General features: G+C 42.6%; 1 protein-coding gene across 1 annotated transcript in view; it reads left to right on the top strand.

The window, feature by feature from the left end:
* The first annotated feature begins 879 nt into the window (after nucleotides 1–879).
* csmd2 (CUB and Sushi multiple domains 2) overlaps nucleotides 880–19,648 on the top strand; it is a 268,962-nt gene continuing 250,193 nt past the window's right edge. Inside the window, exons 1-2 of the mRNA XM_039820466.1 lie at nucleotides 880–1,739; nucleotides 16,826–17,042. Coding sequence (XP_039676400.1) covers nucleotides 1,565–1,739; nucleotides 16,826–17,042 — 392 coding nt within the window. The 5' untranslated portion in view covers nucleotides 880–1,564. The remainder of the gene's footprint in view (nucleotides 1,740–16,825; nucleotides 17,043–19,648) is intronic.

The raw sequence follows: 19,648 nt of genomic DNA on the forward strand, positions 1-19,648 counted from the left end.
ATAATCAGTCCCAGTTCCTCTCTCCAATTATTTCCTTACATAGTGAATGAATGAATGCATGAATGAAGGAATGAGCATTACGTGTAGACCTATACTAGACATTAGCCTAGATGCTGGGTTCCTTTACCAGCGTAAATCACTCAGTAACTCACATGATTCAAAAGTTGAATCCATGTCCCAGAACAACCTGATCAGGAGCGGCAGGAGCAGCCCAGTGTTATTGGCAAAGTTGAATTTAATGTTGCGGGAGGAATATTTATGATCTCCATCTTATATGTATGGGGTTGAAGGCCAACGCGCATTTCATTATCGCGACTGTTTCCACGCACGGCGCATTGCGGAAAACTAATTACACCGGTCATATGCAAAAGTGGAAATGTCATTCAAATTTACTGTCGAGGGTTCCAGCCTGTTAAGCATCAATTTCACGTTTAGTGAGCAGGAAGTGGACATCTATGTTAAACTGCCGGGCAATCCGATGATTGGTCTTGATAGATGAAGACAATGGCCTCGTTGTGGACCCCTAAATCTTAACATAACAAATTAGAACAAGGTGGATTTTATGCGTCATATACTATTATTATTATTATTATTATTATTATTATTATTATTATTATTATTGTTATCATCATAAAGGAATATTTATCTGATACAAAAATAACAGTTTATATCTTTAAAAAGTTTAGTGATGAGATTACCTTAATCAGTAGTAGATGGAGTTAGATGTAGGCTATCTCAAAATGTTTGAAAATGAGAGAGAGAGAGACAGAGAGAGCGAGAGAGAGAGACAGAGAGAGAGAGAGAGAGAGAGAGAGAGAGAGAGAGAGAGAGAGAGAGAGAGAGACGCGCAGAGAAGGAGTAGGTCTGCAGTCTGATTCTTGGCGTCGCACAGACCCGAGGCGACGCTGTGGCCAAGTGCTGCGATACTGGGAATAGCTACATAGCCTACATACTGCATATTTCTCTCTGTACTATACAGTCAGATCACTGACTACTGACTACGTTGGTCGAGAACTTCTAAAACGAGGCGATTTTTCTTGGAAACCGGATAACATCTGTGGCTCTCCATCATTCGCCGTTCGTTCATTTGAATCTCGGTCTAAAGACGAGTTTAAACGTGGATTATCGCCACCGCCAGTGTTGTTTAATGGAGATAAAATAAAGAGGACAAACAAGTGCTGCGGGACAAACTGAAGGAGGGATCTCCTGTTTTTTTTTTTCCTGACGCGTGTCTTGTAATATCAATTACATCTGTGGAGCGGACGAGGGATTTTCGTGATTTCTTTTTTTTTTTTTTACGCGTGCGGGGTAGATCAGTGACCACTTGAATCACGACTCCCCCTGGGTTTGCCTTCCCTCCTTTTTCCCCTTTAAGTGTGAAATCTATCTTCTCAGACAGAGACTCTGAACCCCTCGGTGTCCGCATGACATGGTTCAGTCCAGCTGCGAGATCCGAGCCTCCTCCATGCATTGGGATTTTTCTCAGCACCGACACCGAGTGAATCACCCTTCTTTGACCATCTGAGAACTATCGTGCCTGCCAGACCAGAGAAAAAGCCCTGCCATGACCGCCGCTTCAAACCGGGACGGAGCAACGGGACTTGTGAGGAGACCGGAATGCGCATGCAGGAAAGGGGACGGAATACGGATTTTTGCTCTAATGAAGGCGGGAGTGCAGGCGCACCATTGGAGCCGGGTGCTGTTCTTATATATGGGGCTACTTGCCGCCTCGGTAAAGGGTAAGTCCCCATCTGTACCTCTGAAGACATGCAAAATGCAGCAGGCTTACCCCACTCCACCGCCCAAACTACACGATCCCTGACTGAATGCTAATCAGCAACACACACGCACACACTCATACTAAAGGCGCATTTAGGATGAACCTTGCTGAGATGTCGCTGTTGTAGCACCCAAAGTTATTAATAGAGGAGAGGTGGCTGGTTGGGTGGCTATTTTGGTGACAGCGGATCCTCTGAAATAGCAAGTGAGCCTCTGTCTATCCTTGACTCTGTTGATGCGCTTATTTAAAGGACTGTGTTAGTGTTTTCTGAGGAAATGAGGGTGGATTAAATGAGCTGTAGGGGTGATTAAATACACATCTTGTGTGATTGCTGCTTCTTACAAAGGAGGTTTTACAAACGTTGACTGTGTGCAGCATGTGCTTCTGGCATAAGGAAATCGTTGAGGTGGTCAAGCAGGCGGCTGATTATAATGCTGTTCAGAGTCCTAGAGAGTGTGTGTGTGTGTGCGTGTGTGTGTGTGTGTGTGTGTGTGTGTGTGTGTGTGTGTGTGTGGGAGGGGGGGTGATGGTCTTTCTATGTGCTTCTCTGTTTTGCAGCTCAGCTCCTATAATATTCTCCACTTGCCCAAGTAAACATCAATAAAAAACATTCGTTCCCTCTGTCTTTCTCTGTGTGTGTGTGTGTGGGGGGGGGGGAGCTAATTAACGGACTCTGGGTTTTCTGTTCTTGATGAATTGCAAATGGAAATCTTGCAACCGGAGCTGGGCATTCAACAGATTTTCATTACCAGTAATTTACTTTCACGTCTTCACAACATAATGTGTTTTTAAAAGGAGAGACTCAGTTACTGATCCATGATTTTCTCATTTTTCTTTCCGTGGACATTCATAACGAAAAGTCTGTGGCGTTATTTAGAGCCGAGGCTTTCGGGGGAAGAGCTGCAATGCTTTTTTTGCCATCCCAAACAGGTCCTTTGGCAAAGAAAGCCAACCGTTTTATCACTGCCTTGGCACAGAATGGGCACTATTTTTAGCAAAAGCCAAGAATACTGCCACGGCCACAATATGAATTTGACAGTGAGTCATGGCTCTGTGTGTTGTTCGCCCACTCATACCTGCAGTCGGACAGCACACAATCCACGAGTGAGTGGGCACATTTTCAGCATCACCTAAGCTATGTAAAAGCGTCGTTTGAGCTTGATCATTACTATTTTACAGAAACGTCATCCCTCATTTCTCCCACTAAATACCTCCCACTTGTCACCCACTTTTGAGCAAACTTGTGTCATCAACCACCCAGATGGGTTCGGTGAGATGTAGGTTTATCACACACACAGCTCGATGCTGACAAATCTCTCTCGACTTTCATGTGGAGTAAATCTCATTGCGGCTATATTCGTAGGTGGCTTCATGTTTTATTTGCGTCCGGGGAGCTTTTTATTGCCCGCTCTCTCGCCGTTTGAGTCTACTTTTGGAGCCAGTAAAGCGACTCTAAGTTATTGCACGTATTTACAAAGAGCAAGAAAGGTTGGACTATCTATCGTGCCCTCTGTAACAACGTTTACTTTAAACTGTGTCAATAAATATGTTTGAATACCACGCGCCGGCGCTGAGGTGGTCTGGCGCGTCCCTCGGCGCTGCTGCAGCCACCAGCAATTGCCCCATCCTCCCATTGAGCGGCACCAGAGCCTCACGCTATATGCTGAGAGGCGGAGCGGAGAGGGAAGAGAAGACCCGGGGTTCATGGCATTTGTCTGCCCACGTACTTTTCAAACCAAAGCAAGACTTATTGCCAATTCATGACCAACAGTGGCCAAATGATATACACGTGTAATGCTGCATGTTGGCCAAATGAAAAGTTTCTTCATTTCCAGGCTGTGTTCGATAAGCACCAGTGTCTCAGATGTATACTAATGCTTTAATACTGTCTTAATTTGTCAATCAGTCTCAGTCAATTTTAGCCTCCGTTGTCACCCAATTACAATTCCCAACGGCCATACAGACAAAGATAGAGAGGTGTAAAAGGTTTTTAATAGAGGTATTGAAGAGCAGCGCGCTGTCTCCATGGGATCAAAACCAGTTTGTCCCAGAGGACTCGTCGCTCAATAAACGGTAATCAACCTCTATTCATTTAATCGTACAGAGGAGAGAATGCGAAGGCCGGCGGCAGAGAAGAGGAGGATGCAGGAGGCAGATTGAAGATGACGTGTCTTGCCTATCTGGTGCCTGTTTCGGCTCCCCACGCCAGCTCGGCCGGTATGAGATCATTCGTCAGCGGCGCATGAGACAGTCGCTCAGCATGTCCATTTACACGCAAGATCACGCTTCGTCGTCCTCTCCTCTCTCAGCTCTCCTTAATACAAAGGCACCGCGTTATGCTCATGATGCAACTTGCAGTAATGTTATGAGGACTGGAGGGCTCGATGCCCCTTTCCTTTTATCTTTTTTACTTCATGACATTTGTTCGTATTCGCAGAGTCATGAGGCTCCTGAAGAAAGAGACTGTGTGTGTGTGTGTGTGTGTGTGTGTGTGTGTGTGTGTGTGTGTGTGTGTGTGTGTGTGTGTGTGTGTGTGTGTGTGTGTGTAAACGTCTAGGGGGTGAGCAGAGAGTAAGAGGAGAAAAACATGATTTGGAAGTCGTTTTTGAAGTTCCACGAATACAAAAAAAATGACAAACTCCCACTTTCATTTGAAAAACCTTCAGGCTCACAAAAAGGCCGAAGACCTCTAACTGATACAATTTTAATTGGAAACACCTATTTGGAAACACATTTAGTAATAAATGATCTTCACTTTGCCTCAGAATAAAATAAGAGATGAGAGTGGAATATATTAGTTTAACTAAAAACTCACAGTAGAGTGAGACTTAAAGCACCCTGTACAGCGACAGGCGCAGCTGAATCTGCCGCTGAGCTGAAGTTCTCTTCAGCGCCACGGACAGCTCCCTCAGCCAACAGCCTCAGCAGCAGCTGCTCCTCAGTAGAGGGCTAGCTGGCTCTATGAATTGGGATTTCTCCAATGTTTTCATGGCTTTGAACCCTCAATTACACACAGACTTCAAACCCCTATTTGACAAGATCATATCATCATGTTTCTGCTGTTGGGTTTGTACTGAATTGAGTAACTAACTGACTTCTAGACAAAGAGCAGCCATATTCATGCATTATCTCGTTGACATATGTAGAGCTAAAATGAATAGTCGACTGAGAGAAAATTAATTGGAAACTGTTTTGATTACCGTAATTCATTTTGAAAACTTGCCAAACATGACCTATTTTAAGCTTTTTTCTTTGTTTTTCTGTGTGATATTAATTATATCTTGGACTTTGGACTGTTTATTGGACTAAACAAGCAATTTGAAGATGTCAGTGTGTGCTCTTGGAAATTGTGATTTTTATGGACCAAACGATTCATTGAGAAAAGAATCGACAGATTGATTGATAATGAAAATAATCTCAAATTTCAGCCCTAGTATGTAGTTAATTACAGCAAAATTCCTGCTTTTTGCTGTTAACTAATCAGGATCCTCACTCAAGGATCCATGTGGATCCCAAACCCCATGTTGCAAACCACCATCATGGAAACACAGTGTTGCCTGTTTGATAGATGTTGGCTTAGATATGTGGAAGCTAAACCAGAGTTGTGTTTAGTGGTCTTGCGAACACACTTGATCACATCACTCCCTGTAAGTCTTATCAGTGTAGCAAACACATTGTGTCTTATGTGTCCCATATGTGTTTTCATGATGACTATATTGGCATCTCACTTCCCTTTTGTTTCTCACTTCTCTTCCAGCTGTCTGCCTGCAACTCTTAACATCCTCCACTACCTGCATGCTCTGTTGCATCCCATCTGCTCTCTACATTCACCATTGAGCAATACAGGATGGGATGGAAGCTGAGAAACAGATGACATTATTTATTTACTCAAAACAGAGACATGTCTGGAATGCAGAGTAGATGTGTATTGCCATGTTGTTACTTTTCCTACTTGAGTGAAAAGGAGCAAGGGCTGTGGGGTGTAAAGGAGAGTGGTGGTCAAGATAAATATGTAGACCATAAAGTGGTGGCACAGGGAGGGGAAACGGCAAAACAGCAGGACAGACTCTACTGTGAGGGGATATGAGAGGCAGAGAGGAGAGTGTTGGAGTAGAGGGGTGATAATCTTACACCAGCTGAGAGATAATCCAAGCCCTATGTTTCTGTGCCTTTTGAGTGCTGGGTGATTTTCCTCTCTTTAGTAAATTATCTATCTGAACGGCTCATTTTCTTATCAGGCATCAAGCAGATTCCTATTTCAACAACAGCGTGTAAGTAATGTGTGTCTGTGTGTGTTTTTGGATAAATCTGAGAGCTGCCAGGCCCATTCACTCCAAGATGATTAGACTAAAGTGTTGACAAGCAGGTCATTAGCTAGCTCAGAAAGGACCACTGAGAGAAAGGGCGTGTGTGTGCGCGCATTTCATACGCTGAAAATGCTTCGTCCTCGTGCATCCTTATTTTACCCACCTGCTGATGGGGCATCCAGCTCTTCTCTCTGTCTCTCTCTTGTACCTTCTCCTTCTATCCTCCCTACCTCCCTCCCATCCATCCTGCCATCTGCCCTTTTTTCCTCCATCCTCCTCTCTGGTGATTCACACTGTCATCTGTCTCCAGATGGCCAGAGCTCTGTCATTGTGCTTCGTCACACTGATCAGAGCCATACAGTGACTCTCTCTCTCACGCACACACGCACACACACACACACACACACACACACACACACACACACACACACACACAAACTCACAACCACAAACCATTAGACCTTATTAACTTATAGCCAGATGTTTACATTTACAGAATTTGTTGATTAAAGTGGCACTTAATGGCTCAATGGTGTTTTAAGCCCCCAACATCGACTTCAAGGCAGCGCTGCCACCGTCGACTTCAAGGCACCTAACCTTAACCCTAACCTTAACCCTAACCATTGCCTAATCCTAGTGCCTTCCAGGCAGCGCTGCCTGGAAGGAGACGTTGGGGGCTTAAAATACCAAACACCCACTTAATGAGATGATGAGGAACATCCAATTAATTCTCAATACAATGCAATTGCTTCCTCTGCTATTTCATGTATTAAACTATTAGGTTTGTAGCCATAGTAAAATAGCTAGCTTTCATTAAATATTTAGATATGATGTATACACATTCAAACCGAGACATTTATATATCTGGGGTCCCTGGTTGTAAAGTCAATAGCTGAAGTTTGACACAAGCAGAGAAAACCTGGTAGCAAACGAATGAGAAATACTAATTTCCTTCAAATATCACTTTCAGTATGTCCCTGAGCATGGGGTTAAATTATTAAATCTATATTTTGGCTGCTTTGCTTATCCAGGCAATATAAATCTAGCATTATTCTGGCAGTGCCTGTGCTTAACATACTCCTGTGAGCCCTTCTGTTAGAATTTTAGCAGCTCAGCTCCATTAAAGACATTGAATGGTGGATGGAGGAGTTATGGCAAAGTGCCTTGCTCAAGGAGATGTTAGCAATGATTCTTAAGAAGAAAGTGGCTTTCATTTTCCTACCCATATTTCCCATTTAAAAAATGACCATAAAAATTGTACTGGGCAGCTCCCATATGTTACCGTAATATGTGCTGCTACTTTTACAGCCGTGCTGCGAGCCAAGACATGTCAGGAAAAGAACATACATGCTCAGTCAATCTTCCCTGGATAACTACAGGTGAAAATAAATCAAAACAATAAATAAATAGTTATATATAGAAATCCAGGGCTTACATCTCCCTGAGCCATGAGTGAGAGAAAAGCTATAACACAGAAGTCTCAATCTTGATTCAGATTCTCGTCTTCCCGTTATTATCAGACATGGGTATTCGTTCAAGCTACTGTAAATCCCCACAAAGTGAGAGACAGATGTAGATGCACATGTCTGTCTTGTATAGACACAAAGCTCAGGCAGGGGTTTCTTTAGCTTCCTGATTTACACTGTTCTTATCACATATCAGTGATCCCACAGATTGAAGATTAGATCCTGGGCAGGAGGTATCTTGTCCTTGTCTTTTGTCCTTTCCTGTATAGCTCCTTTCTCTATTCAACGTATAGGTAATCTGTCAGTGGTCTTTTTCTCGGAAAGAGGCAGAGTCATCATCTGGCAGTGAGTGTGTTTGTGTGTGTCTTGCATTCCTTCACTTGTGAGGATCTAAACCATATTTACTTGTGCTTTAATGGCCCGATTTCTTTTTTTAATACAATTTTACAAAGGTATTGGTCCAGATGTTAACATATTCACAAAAGCTGATGTTCTCTTTTATTGGAGCGATTAGTGGCTATTGTGTTTCTGTTTCTTTTAAGTTAGTTCAAATTTTGAACCTAACAATGTTGTGGCTGACGTGGCTAGGATCTTAATCACTCTTAAAGTACCTGTTGTCCAAACCAGTTTAACCAAAAATTACAGCAGTTGCCTGCTGGCTCATGATAACATAACGTGTTTTGCTGCCATGGAGACCTACAACCTTGTGCCTGAAATGAAGTACGTTAGGAAAAATTATTCAATGTTGAAGCCATAGACATGGTTGGCAATCTGACACGCTGACAAAATGTGTCTGTTTTTTTTTTGCACAATCTTAAAATTTGGGAAAACACAACAACACTGACTTTAATTTACACATACACTGGAGCGTTCGCCCCATGTTGGCTGAGTCCTGCAGCGGTGCAGGTTCGAATCCGACCTGCTGCCCTTTGCTGCGTGTCATCCCCCATCTCTCTCCCCCTTTCATGTCTATCCACTTTCAAATAAAGGGAAAATCCCCCCAAAATAATCTTTAAAAAAGAAAAAACACATACAGTACACTGCCAATGCAGAAGTTCCCAATCTAATGCTGTCAGCAGTGTGGAAATGCAATTTGCAGATACTTAATTCCTTTAAAATAAATTCTCATCCATTTGAGAGTGATGCATGCAGCCCATTCATTATGATAGTGGTCTACAGTTGACACTTGAGCCTTCCTGGGGGGCAGTTAGGTTCTGAGTTGAAAGGTTAAAGTGTACTACAGTAAGTTAAGGTGAGGCTGATTGATCAGCTGCTGCTCATCCATCTCTCAGTGGTAGATGGAATCATCCTTCTGGGACGGTCATAGCCTGACCTTTGGATCAGCGCTTCCTCTCGGGTTTCAACATAAACTGCTCAGAGAGGAACAAATGTTCATGAATATCCACTCACTAACACACATCAACATGCTTGTCCAGGATGATCTCATACATTTAACACATCCATAATTGCATTACCCCACCTCCTGTTGATGCTATTGATCTGTTAGAGTCCAGAAAGTGTATTTTTCACAGGTTTCTGTTGCAATTTAAGTGCAAAGCATAGGTTCAATCCAACCTAACTCAAAGAGCCCAGCTGTCAGATGTGAACTGAATGAAAATTGGTGATAATTGACCTTCACTGCGTCACACACAAGTGTGCTTCTTCCCATAAGTACTAGGGAGAATGGAAGAGAAAATTGAAATGATTTGAGGCATGCATGTGTGTTTGTGCACATTTAGATGTACTGTGTGCTTGCCTGTGTGGGGGTGTGTGTATGCGTGAGATTAAGTGTAAAGGCGGTCTCAAGCAATAACAAATAATATTTAAAAATACAAAAATAATGAGAAAAGGATTGGTCTTCATACGCGTTCTCCTGCTTTCTTGTTGTCATGGGAACAACATACAGCTTTTGTGACAAAAGCAGTGAAGGACGCTCTTTGAACTGGTTTACACTATATATATATATATATGCAAGGAAGGCCACACTCGTTCTGCAGGCACATTGCAAGATCTACCAGCAACACCCTATAAAAAACTTGACTTTTGACCAGAAGAGCTTTGAATAATAATGGCAAAATCACATGTAGTAATGTAATCACAAATCGCTTAAAATCATTCCAAAAATCCAAACATACCTTTTTAGTGGCTTATCTCCCCATCACAGTCTAACCTGACTTACAGAGTATGTGGATCATAGCGAGAGTGTTTCCAGGTGAGGGGAGACTAGAGCCGAGAGGGAGAGAGAGAGAGAGAAAGGGGCATGGCTGAGTACTAGGAAGCAGGCCTGCGTTCAAGTGCTGCACTGTAGCTCCATCACAAATCAAAATGTGTGCACACACACAAACATAAAAACTCACTGACAAACACACATATAAACCTTTCTCCCGGCATCTAGCCTCACTGTGTTTTGTGTGGGAGCCCCATTTATATCAGTGCTGAATAAGCTCCCCCACAAAGACAGGGGTCTGTCTGAGAGAGTAGAACATCAACCGTAACATGCCTTTGACCCTGAATGGGCTATTTTTTATCGATCATCTTGAAGCCTTGGTGCGTGGGCTGCTGAGGAGCTGTGTTGTTCACAGCAACACTAAGGTATCATAGGGTTATTTAAATGTATTGATAAAAAGAGGAGATAATAAGGAAAATAGCATGATGAAGAACTCACAAACAATAGCATCTCTATTGAAGCTCTGTTGAATCAGTGTTTGAACTGGGTAAAATGCTTGTGTAGTTTTAGGGATGGGCTGAAATTGTGTGAAAGTGCGTGGGTGTTTTCTTTTTTTTTGGGTGGGTGGCTGGGTTGCAGGTCGTTTTGGCTGGATTGATGATACTGCTGGTTTAATATGACCCAGCTGGAAGGAACTGCCTGGCTCCTCCCTTCTCTTCCTCCCTGTCTGAGAGAACACATGCTCCATTGTGCCTTTTTTGCCAGCCTTGACAACAGTCAGAAATGTGTACTTGCTCGTGCAAATGTGCATTTCTGCATGCACGCCTCTTCTATGTGCTATCATGCAGTTGCTTTCTTCGATGCTTCAATCTTTGGCTAAATTTTTGCACGTGGGTGCTGTTTATTTTCCACGCATTTCACCCTCCAGCGATGTTACTGTGACAATGTTCTAACTATGTGTTGCCATAGTATTCAACAGACCATTAAACGAAATGCAAGAGCCTGAGAGAGCAAGAGATGTGGCAAATGCATTCACAATTGTGTTTGCTTGAATGTCTTCTCTGTATGTGTTTACACAGATCACTCTTTTTCTTCACACATTCATGCAGCAGGAGGCCATTCCAAGCCATTCGATTGTGCACCATTATGGAAATGCAAGCTTCATTTTTCTGCCCTTTTAAGGAAACCGCATTTACCATTCAGCCCAGTGGGCTAAGTGGAAGCAAGCCTATCGCAAGTGCCTTCCACTGCATTTGGCTTGTCTGTAATGGCAGACGGTGTCGTCCTGGCCCAGACATTAGCCTAATGTATGGAGGCAAGCGGGATCGCTGAACTCATCCATTTCCATTTTAATGGTGGCCATCTAGAGGTTAATTTGGATATGATGCGGTCAAGGCGCGCATAGGCGCTGACACGTCAAGTGACAAATAGTGGTGCTGAGAGGATCTATGGGGCGGAAGGGTTTATCTTCCCAGCAGGGAGGCAGTTACTGGTACACAGACACACACACACACACACACACACACACACACACACACACACACACACACACACACACACACACACACACAACATTTGGTTGTTTGAAGTTTACTCATGGGGTAGGTTATATGTGATAGTTGATAGCTTTGTTACTCGATAAAACTCAAAGGATGCACTTATTTGGTTGGAAATTATTCAGTGTTTTCTCCGATGGGATGCTCATTTTGCATGGCTATAGCCCCTGATAGACCACACGTATGGAGGCTTTATGGTTTCTCTTGAGAATAAGGAAAGAGCTGAACTCTGTTTTTTAGCTATATGATGGGGAGACTTGGAATAGGTAGTTTATGGTCCAATTTAATGGGTGAGTGCAGGTTTCTTGTGACTGTGGTTTCCTTTTATATATTAAGCATATGCCATGGCTACAATTGGAACAATTTCACAGTAATTTCCTGTTGCATTGACTTATCATTGTAATATTTTCTTTAGTTTCCAAGCTGTTGACAATGTCATAGACACACTGTGCTGTGCTGTGCTTAGAAATGTTGGAATTCCAGAAGGCCTTTCTCAAACATGAAACAATAAGATTTGCTTTCTTCAGTTGTATTCCTTATGCGCTGTGGACAACACGAGACGTAAAGCACCTCTATTATTGACTGCAAGAACATGATGGTCTCTGCATCTTTGTCCAAAGGCAAACTTGAATCGTAGATGAGGAGACCAGACAGATGAGGGGAAGGATAAAGAAACAGAAAAAAATATGGGAATCCAGAGAGCAGATTTGCAGTTTTGTATTTCAAGTATTGTTTGTGTCTTTATGGTAATATTTGAATGTGATGTTGGGATTATGTTCGCCAAGATCGAAAATCCCATTCCTCCCATTGAGAGACACTGTAGCCTGGGTAATTGGCAAGGACGGGTAGAAAATAGGTTAACAAAAAGTCTTCCTCTTTCTCATTTAATCACATTGACTGTAGCTCCTCCTCTTGTTGACCTTGTGACATTTACTTTTTTGCACACTTTCATTCCTTCCTCTCTTTGCATTTCTGCTGCTATTTTTTATTCCGCCTAGTTTGTCCCTCAGCACACCTTTGCCTCTGTTATTCCTCACGTCACGTCTACATGTCCATACATTCAGTCAGCCAGTCGGTCTACTTTGTGTCTGTCTGCCCCTGTCGCCCTCATTCTCTCACTCTCCTTTGGTCTCTCGCTGTCTCCTTCCTCCGCTCTGAGGGCTTGCTGTCCTGCCGTAGTACAGTACAGTGACCATCGATTCATCAAAGTGTCAGTGCACTGCCGCAGCTCTGTGTGCCCGCTACTAAACAACTGCCCTGGCAAAGCAAACAATGGCTCCTGCGCGCACACACACACACACACACACACACACACACACACACACACACACACACACACACACACACACACACACACACACACACACACAAAAGGAGAACCTGGAGTGCTGCCCCAGCAAGGTCATACCTCTCCCTGTACACCCATTTGGCACACCTGAAATGGTTAGTGCCAAGCTGATTCTGCCAGTGGCACAGTGGGCTAAGCAATGGACAACATATCTGTTGAACATCCACAGATATCAAGCATAGTTGACATTCCAGTACAAGCCAATCCAAATAGTTGCCATAGACATTCTGAGGGATAAAATGCACCAAGTTAGCAATTTTCCTAATTGCTGAACCAGATTATTTGCTACTACCCCATATTCATAATGGTTCACCTGAACAACATGACCTTCTACTTTGCCGGTGGTCTACCGGGCTAAAACAGCACGGCCAGCAGTCTCTTTATGGGGTCTTTATGGTGTGTCAGTGGGGTCAAATGCAGGATGGGCTCTTCACTGCAGATTTACACTGCGGAGCTTCGCAGTGGCTCACCAACTCTCAGCAGCTAATTTCATAATGCACCCTGGGCGAGGCTTAAATAATTCAACCGAGCCCCGAGTGAAGGATCTACTTAATCAAAGGCTCTGGGTTTTCATAGAACAGAGAGAGTAGACTTACAGTGCCTTGGTTTACCTCAACCGCACTTGTATCTTGTGATGGTTGACTATTTTGTTCAAAGATCCAAGGAGAATATTAATACATATGACTACACAGTTCAGCAAAAAAAGATCTGGCACACATCTCCGTTATTACTGCTTAATGTGAAAATCAAACTTGACGATGCTGTAAATGGTTCCTTAATGCTCACAAAAGTGCATTCTCAAGTGAACTTTGATGTTTTTGTGTCCAATTCAATTCTGACCATCTATTTTTCAGCACAGATAAAAATCTTTCTGGCTGCAGCCAAAAAAGCAAGCTCTCTAAAAGCACTATCTTAGTCTTTTATCCCAGATTGTGTACGTCATTTTCGATTTAAGAGTCGGTCACTTGGCACAGATGCTCACACTTCAAAATAGCATTCGGTCGAGCTCTGGCAGACTTAGTAGACTTATCCTCATGTCATGATTTTTTTGCTTAATTGTACCCATAAAACACAGAGCCTGCTTTCCTGCCTGGGTGATCGCCAGTCAAATATCAGTATGTACAGCGTGTTCCACCCCCTAACAACACATGCACTCTGATGATATGACACACTAATTGAGTTGCAAAACGCCCTCCTTTGGTGTCCTTTGGTAGTGTTTTCATTATATTATGGAGGGCTATTACACTGAACATTCTATCTAACGTGAAACGTGTCTAAAACAGTCACCTAATCATTTCTTTCTTCTAGCATTTTGATTCAATCTTGAAACTGATTAATAGCAACGTTGGTCGCCTTAACCTCCCTGGTATTGCTTTATAATCCATCCCAGCACACGCACATCCTAACTCATTGCCTATGTACAAGCGGTTCACAGTCCACTCTGACCCCTATCAAGCTCTGCCATCAGGCCGCTGTATGAGCCATTGATGGGCATTTGTCTGATGGGGGCCTCGTAATGAAGGAGATGATGAGGAGATTATTGACCGGGCTGTAGATATGAAAATCAGGTAGCAGCGGTGGATGTGGAGGTTTTACCTGGATATTAGTATTGACGTGATGGTAATTGGGAGGGTGGATGCTCACTTGCTGGGGCCCATTTAAAGGTGGTAATAGAAAATCAGACGGAGATAGCTCTTGCTTGGATCTTTTTTGTTCTTCTCTCAGGTTACTGGTTAAAGATGAGGACTGAGAGAAGACACGAGGAAGAGAACACACTATGATGCTGAGTTATTTTAATCCAATTTTACACACCGTTATTCATGTCTTACATTCCACCCCCCCCCCCTCCAAGAATTCATTTTAACACTTGCAGATCTCCACAGCAAACAAAGAGCTGAATTGTCAGTGCAACATTAGAACACCAAACTGAAGTGTATTCAAGTGGCCAGAGTTCAAATGCACACACATTAGCATCTTTTGGAAGAGGTCAAGCGCATATGAAGTGCTGAAAAGAGACGGCTGGAAGAGGCCCCTGCCTGTTTTTTGATGAGACATGCCCCGGGGAGTCAACAGTGTCATGATGGATATATTGTGACTGGAGATGCTATTATAAGTCCCCCTGCTACTGATGCCATCCAGACAGTCAGAAATCTTTACCTCCTGACACTATCTCCCCTTTTCCCCTACCCCAAAAAAACCTTTTGTGATACTGTTTTGCTGTGCTGCCTGGAACAAAAAGCTAATACTGGTTTTGTTTGTTTGTGTGTGTGTCAGTGAGTGTTTTTCCAGCCGCAATGTGGCATGTAGCCGCTGAAATCTTAAACACCAGGCTTGATTATTGCTGTGAAGACAAATGCAGCGTTCGCTCATCTGGCTAACCGGGGATTATCCATGTCCATGCGTAATTTATTCTCTTTTTCCCTCTGTTCTTACTTCAAAAATATTTAGTTTGGCTGTAAGACTTAGAGGCCTAGAAATTGCCCTATTTTAGTATTTCCTTTTGTCTTGTCTTCATGCATGGTGGCTTATTACCTGTAAATCCCTATTGTTTTTTCAGACATGAGGCACATTTTAGTTCGATTTCTTTAGCTTTGGGATTGTTCTACCCATCAAAGAGCACATACAAAGTAGCTCAGAATCTGTATGTTTCACAAGCATTCAATAAGGGATTCACATTCCTCCTGGAGGGATTTAACAAAGCAGCCTTCACTTTTACTTTTGGAAGCTGCAGTGTGTTTACTCAAGATTCTTGTTCTTTAATGCCCTATTTAATGCCCTCAGGAGCATGGCTCATTTTGATGCATTGATTTATTCCAGACATTTACACAGTTATGAGTATGAATGTAAATGAACAAAACAAAAAACATATCTACTGCGAGCCTGCATTGTTTGTATTGTTGAATAATGTGGGTTATGCAGATAACAGATGTCCTCCAATTATACTCTCCTGATTACATTTTAATCAGACTGCATTATGATTCAGGTTTTTGACTGGAGCAAACAAAGGGGAAATACACATCATTTGTATAAATAGCATGTATTCTTGCATGACATTCTAATTTAGTCCCTCTACAAGGATATGCATTTATGCAGGTTCCTATTGTGTGCTCATGCCTTGTGTTAGGTTTTCTTCTGCAAAGAGAAATTTATTCAGAACATGTTGCATTACTGCTGTCTTAGTTCAAATGTTACAGCCCACATGGCTACTTATGGTCTGTGATTGTCCAACATATTCACATTTTATTCTCTTGTCACCTGTCAGTGCCAGACTGCACTCATTCAGCTGTCTGGAAGATGATAATTAACTTCAAAGTGAACCTTTTTTGGTTGGGGGAGATACCCATCACCACCTAAATATGTCAAACGAGTGTGTTATGACCTACAGGGTGATATACTTACATACACATACAGACACAAATTAGTACATCAGCACTGAAAACACACACTGACAACTAACTACAAAAAGCAATCACACATCAGTCCACGTTAGCGATTAATTACAACCAAATCCCTAACATTGATTAAAAGTCTCAGTTGTGCTCAGATGAGTCGAAAGACAAGTCATTTAGCACGGGGATTCATAACACACACACACACGCACACACACACACACATGCATACACCCTCCCTCATAGCTCGCACTCCACACATCCAACCGCAGTTCTGATAGATGGCAACACACACAATTAAAAGTTAAGACTGAAGGCTGTTTGCGGACAAAAACGCAGGATGAGAGGAATTAATGTAGTGCTCAAGTGTGTATGTCTTTGTGTGTTTCCACTTCTGTCCTCTCATCTTCTCCTCTCCAACTGTGTCATGTGTTAACGTGGGAACCTATTACTAATGTGGTGAAAGGGCCAGTGAGTGAACAATTGCATGATGATAAAGGTGGAAGAGGTGGGGAAAGCTGGGAGAGGGTGAGCCATTTAGCACTGCTATACTAATGGCTCAGGCTGCACGCTGTAGGTGATAATGGATGTTGCAGCATTTGGTGCTGTTTGTGTGTGTGTGTGTGTGTGTGTGTGTGTGTGTGTGTGTGTGTGTGGGTGTGTGGATTTGTATAATTTCCATTCTTGGATCTAGAGAAGTGATTTTTTTTATTTTTGTTAAATATTCTATTAATACTTTTTACACTTTTTACACAGTTCTAACACACCTTACGCCCTTTTTAATAACTGCCTATTTCTTTCTCTCTTCACAGCTCAGAACTGCAGTTACACACTACACAGTCCCAATGGGACGATAGAGAGCCCCGGCTACCCTTACGGTTATCCTAACTATGCCAACTGTACATGGGTGATTGTGGCGGCGGAGCACAACCGGATACAGCTGGTGTTTCAAGGTTTCGCCCTAGAGGAGGACTTTGACATCTTGTCTGTATATGACGGGTCACCCAGCCCGGGAAACCTGCGAACACGGTAAAGACGGCCTACTTTTTTTTTTAAATGTGCGTGTCTGTGTTGGTTTTATTTATGAATCTATTCTATTGACTCATATTATGTCTACACATGCATATACAACTCTTTGTAGTACTAGCAGTCCATGGAAGTTCTACATAGTGCTTGTATCCCACAGGCTGAACAGTGGGGGTAAAGGGCTGAGAATCAAAAATATGCAGATAGGCCAAGAAACATGAGCAGTCAGACAATCTAACCCCCAGGTTAGCCAAACATTTGTGGAAGAGAGGTTTTATCCCATATAAAGTGGTAGATAATCCAAGCAAACTACTGTTTAAAACCTGCCTGTTCGTCCGACCACTCATCTCTTGCACCATCGCATTTTGTAGTAGTGATGTCTCTGTTTCCCCAGATCTCGTCAATGACTGTAGTGAGTGCAATGATATTGTAACCAATAAAACAGATTGACAAAGCCATTCAATTAAGACCCAAGTCGTATTAAAGTAAAAAATGTCCTTCATAGAGTTTTTTGGACTTAAAAGATGTTGATGAAGTTAGTGGACTGAAAACTGTGAAAGAGGCAAAAACATATAATCAAGACTGTAATCAGTTATGCATTCAGAGGCAGCTGAAGCTGATCCTTTGGTGACTAATACAAGACTGACACTGTGGATGTGGGTGACAGCATCCAAGGTTATTCACTATTATTTCTTTGTGCTTCAGAGCTACTAGCAAAATGAAATGAAGCTCACTTGGTTGTGAAGGCTCAAACAAACAATTTCTGAATCAACAGTTTCGTCCTCGACCGTCAATTTAGCAGCCTAAGAGAGGCCGGCCTTGTGCTAACATTGCAAGCGGAAATATTCGCTCTCTGGTTTGCCGAGTTTCATGCTCATTAAGTTTACATATTTTCAACCATTCAGGACTTCAGAAAATACTGCAAGGCTGAGTTGCAATCTAAAGAGCCAGACTTCTATTTGTAATAGCTGCAAATATAAGATATAGTCACAGAGCTGCTATTCACTGATGCATTTATGTATTCCGGGACATTATTGCTTGCAGCCTCATATTGTCAGACCTCTTGGCAGTCCCCTTGTTTACAGGCTACCTTAATTAGTGACACTTTCTGCTTTCAATCTGATCAGTTCAAGCTACACCAAAGCAGCTTTTAATTCCTGTCACCTTTTGGTATAAGCTTGGCCTTGCAAATAGTTTAAAGCATATGTTATACGAGGCCCTCGAGAGACAGATGAGAGAAATATTCTTAAGGGCTTTTGTTATTGAGACTGTTTTGAGTCTCTGTCAGCCTCTCTGTTCCTCCCTGTCGATATCTCTCTCTCTCCCCTCACCTCTTTTCTTCCCCCCTCCCCTCCCTGCGTCTCTCATTCTGTGCCAGTGGTGCCTCCACTGCCTCTCCCTACAGAAAAGGAATGAAAGAGAAAAGAAAATCCATTATGGATTCGTGTTGCGCTGCTCTCCTCAGCCTTTCTCCTGTTTGGACCTCTGGGCTCTGTTGTATATTGATGCTCTGGCGGGACGGTGGGGAAAGCGCTCCACTCTCTCCGTCTAAGCACTTTGAAAATAAGTGAGGGGAAAGAAAATGAATTTGAAAAAGAAGGAAAAAAAGGGAGGGTGAGAAAAGAGTGAAAAACACATAAAAATAAAAGATGGAGAAACAGTGGGAGTGCTCAATAGTTTGTAGGGAACACAGATCTCCTTTGGATTCTGCTTGTGTTGTCTTTGAACAGAGTTCCTCTCTTTCCAAAGGAGGCTTTTTTTGTTGAGCTTGGAAAGGCTAGAAGCAGTCAACAGCAGTTTGTCAGGACATGCAGGTGTATTTACATTCACACCTCTGCCGACACCACACACACACACACACACACATACACACATTCATAAGCACAAATACACGCACAAAGATACACATCTGATAATTCAGCCTTTGCTCTCATCTCCCGCTCCTGACAAAAGTAATTTTGTCTCCATCTCTCTTGCTCCTCTTCCTTCATTCCTTTCATTTCTCTCTACCTCTACTCATTAACTCCTCGCCTATTTCTTTTTAAAATGTCTTATCCCTTCTGCCTGTTCTCCATTTTGTGTCCTGCATGCTGTGTTGTGCTCAATTTGATCAGCCTTTCATGTATGCCACGTTATAGGTTGTAGAGCTTGGAATATTTTGTTTAATCTGAAGTAGTCATCAAAAATGAATGTTTTGCCTTTCTTCACATTCACATGATCACCTTTGATTTTTTTTTTTTTTAAGCAGTACCTTTTCTTTAGATTTGTTTATTTATCCATGTATGTATTCATTGCTGTCACAGCAAATTGTTGTTATCAGGAGAATGTTGGCTGACGAATCAGTTCAGCTATATATATATATATATATATATATATATATATATATATTTATATATTTATGTACATGTGTGTGTGTGCTTGAGATCCTATGCACCCTGGAGTGTGTTTGTGAGTGTGTGTACTCAACACATTGCCTGCTCCTGCAGCAGTTTCTTTATGAGTCACAGTCAATCCGTAGGAAATGCATATATGAGAGAGTCTGTTGCTGCAGCACTTCATTAAACTGCCGATCCCGACTGACACCTGGGAAGCAAAGAGAAAATTCAACA

Source organism: Perca fluviatilis, chromosome 13 (assembly GCF_010015445.1).
Source record: "Perca fluviatilis chromosome 13, GENO_Pfluv_1.0, whole genome shotgun sequence".
Taxonomy (NCBI): Eukaryota; Metazoa; Chordata; class Actinopteri; order Perciformes; family Percidae; genus Perca; species Perca fluviatilis.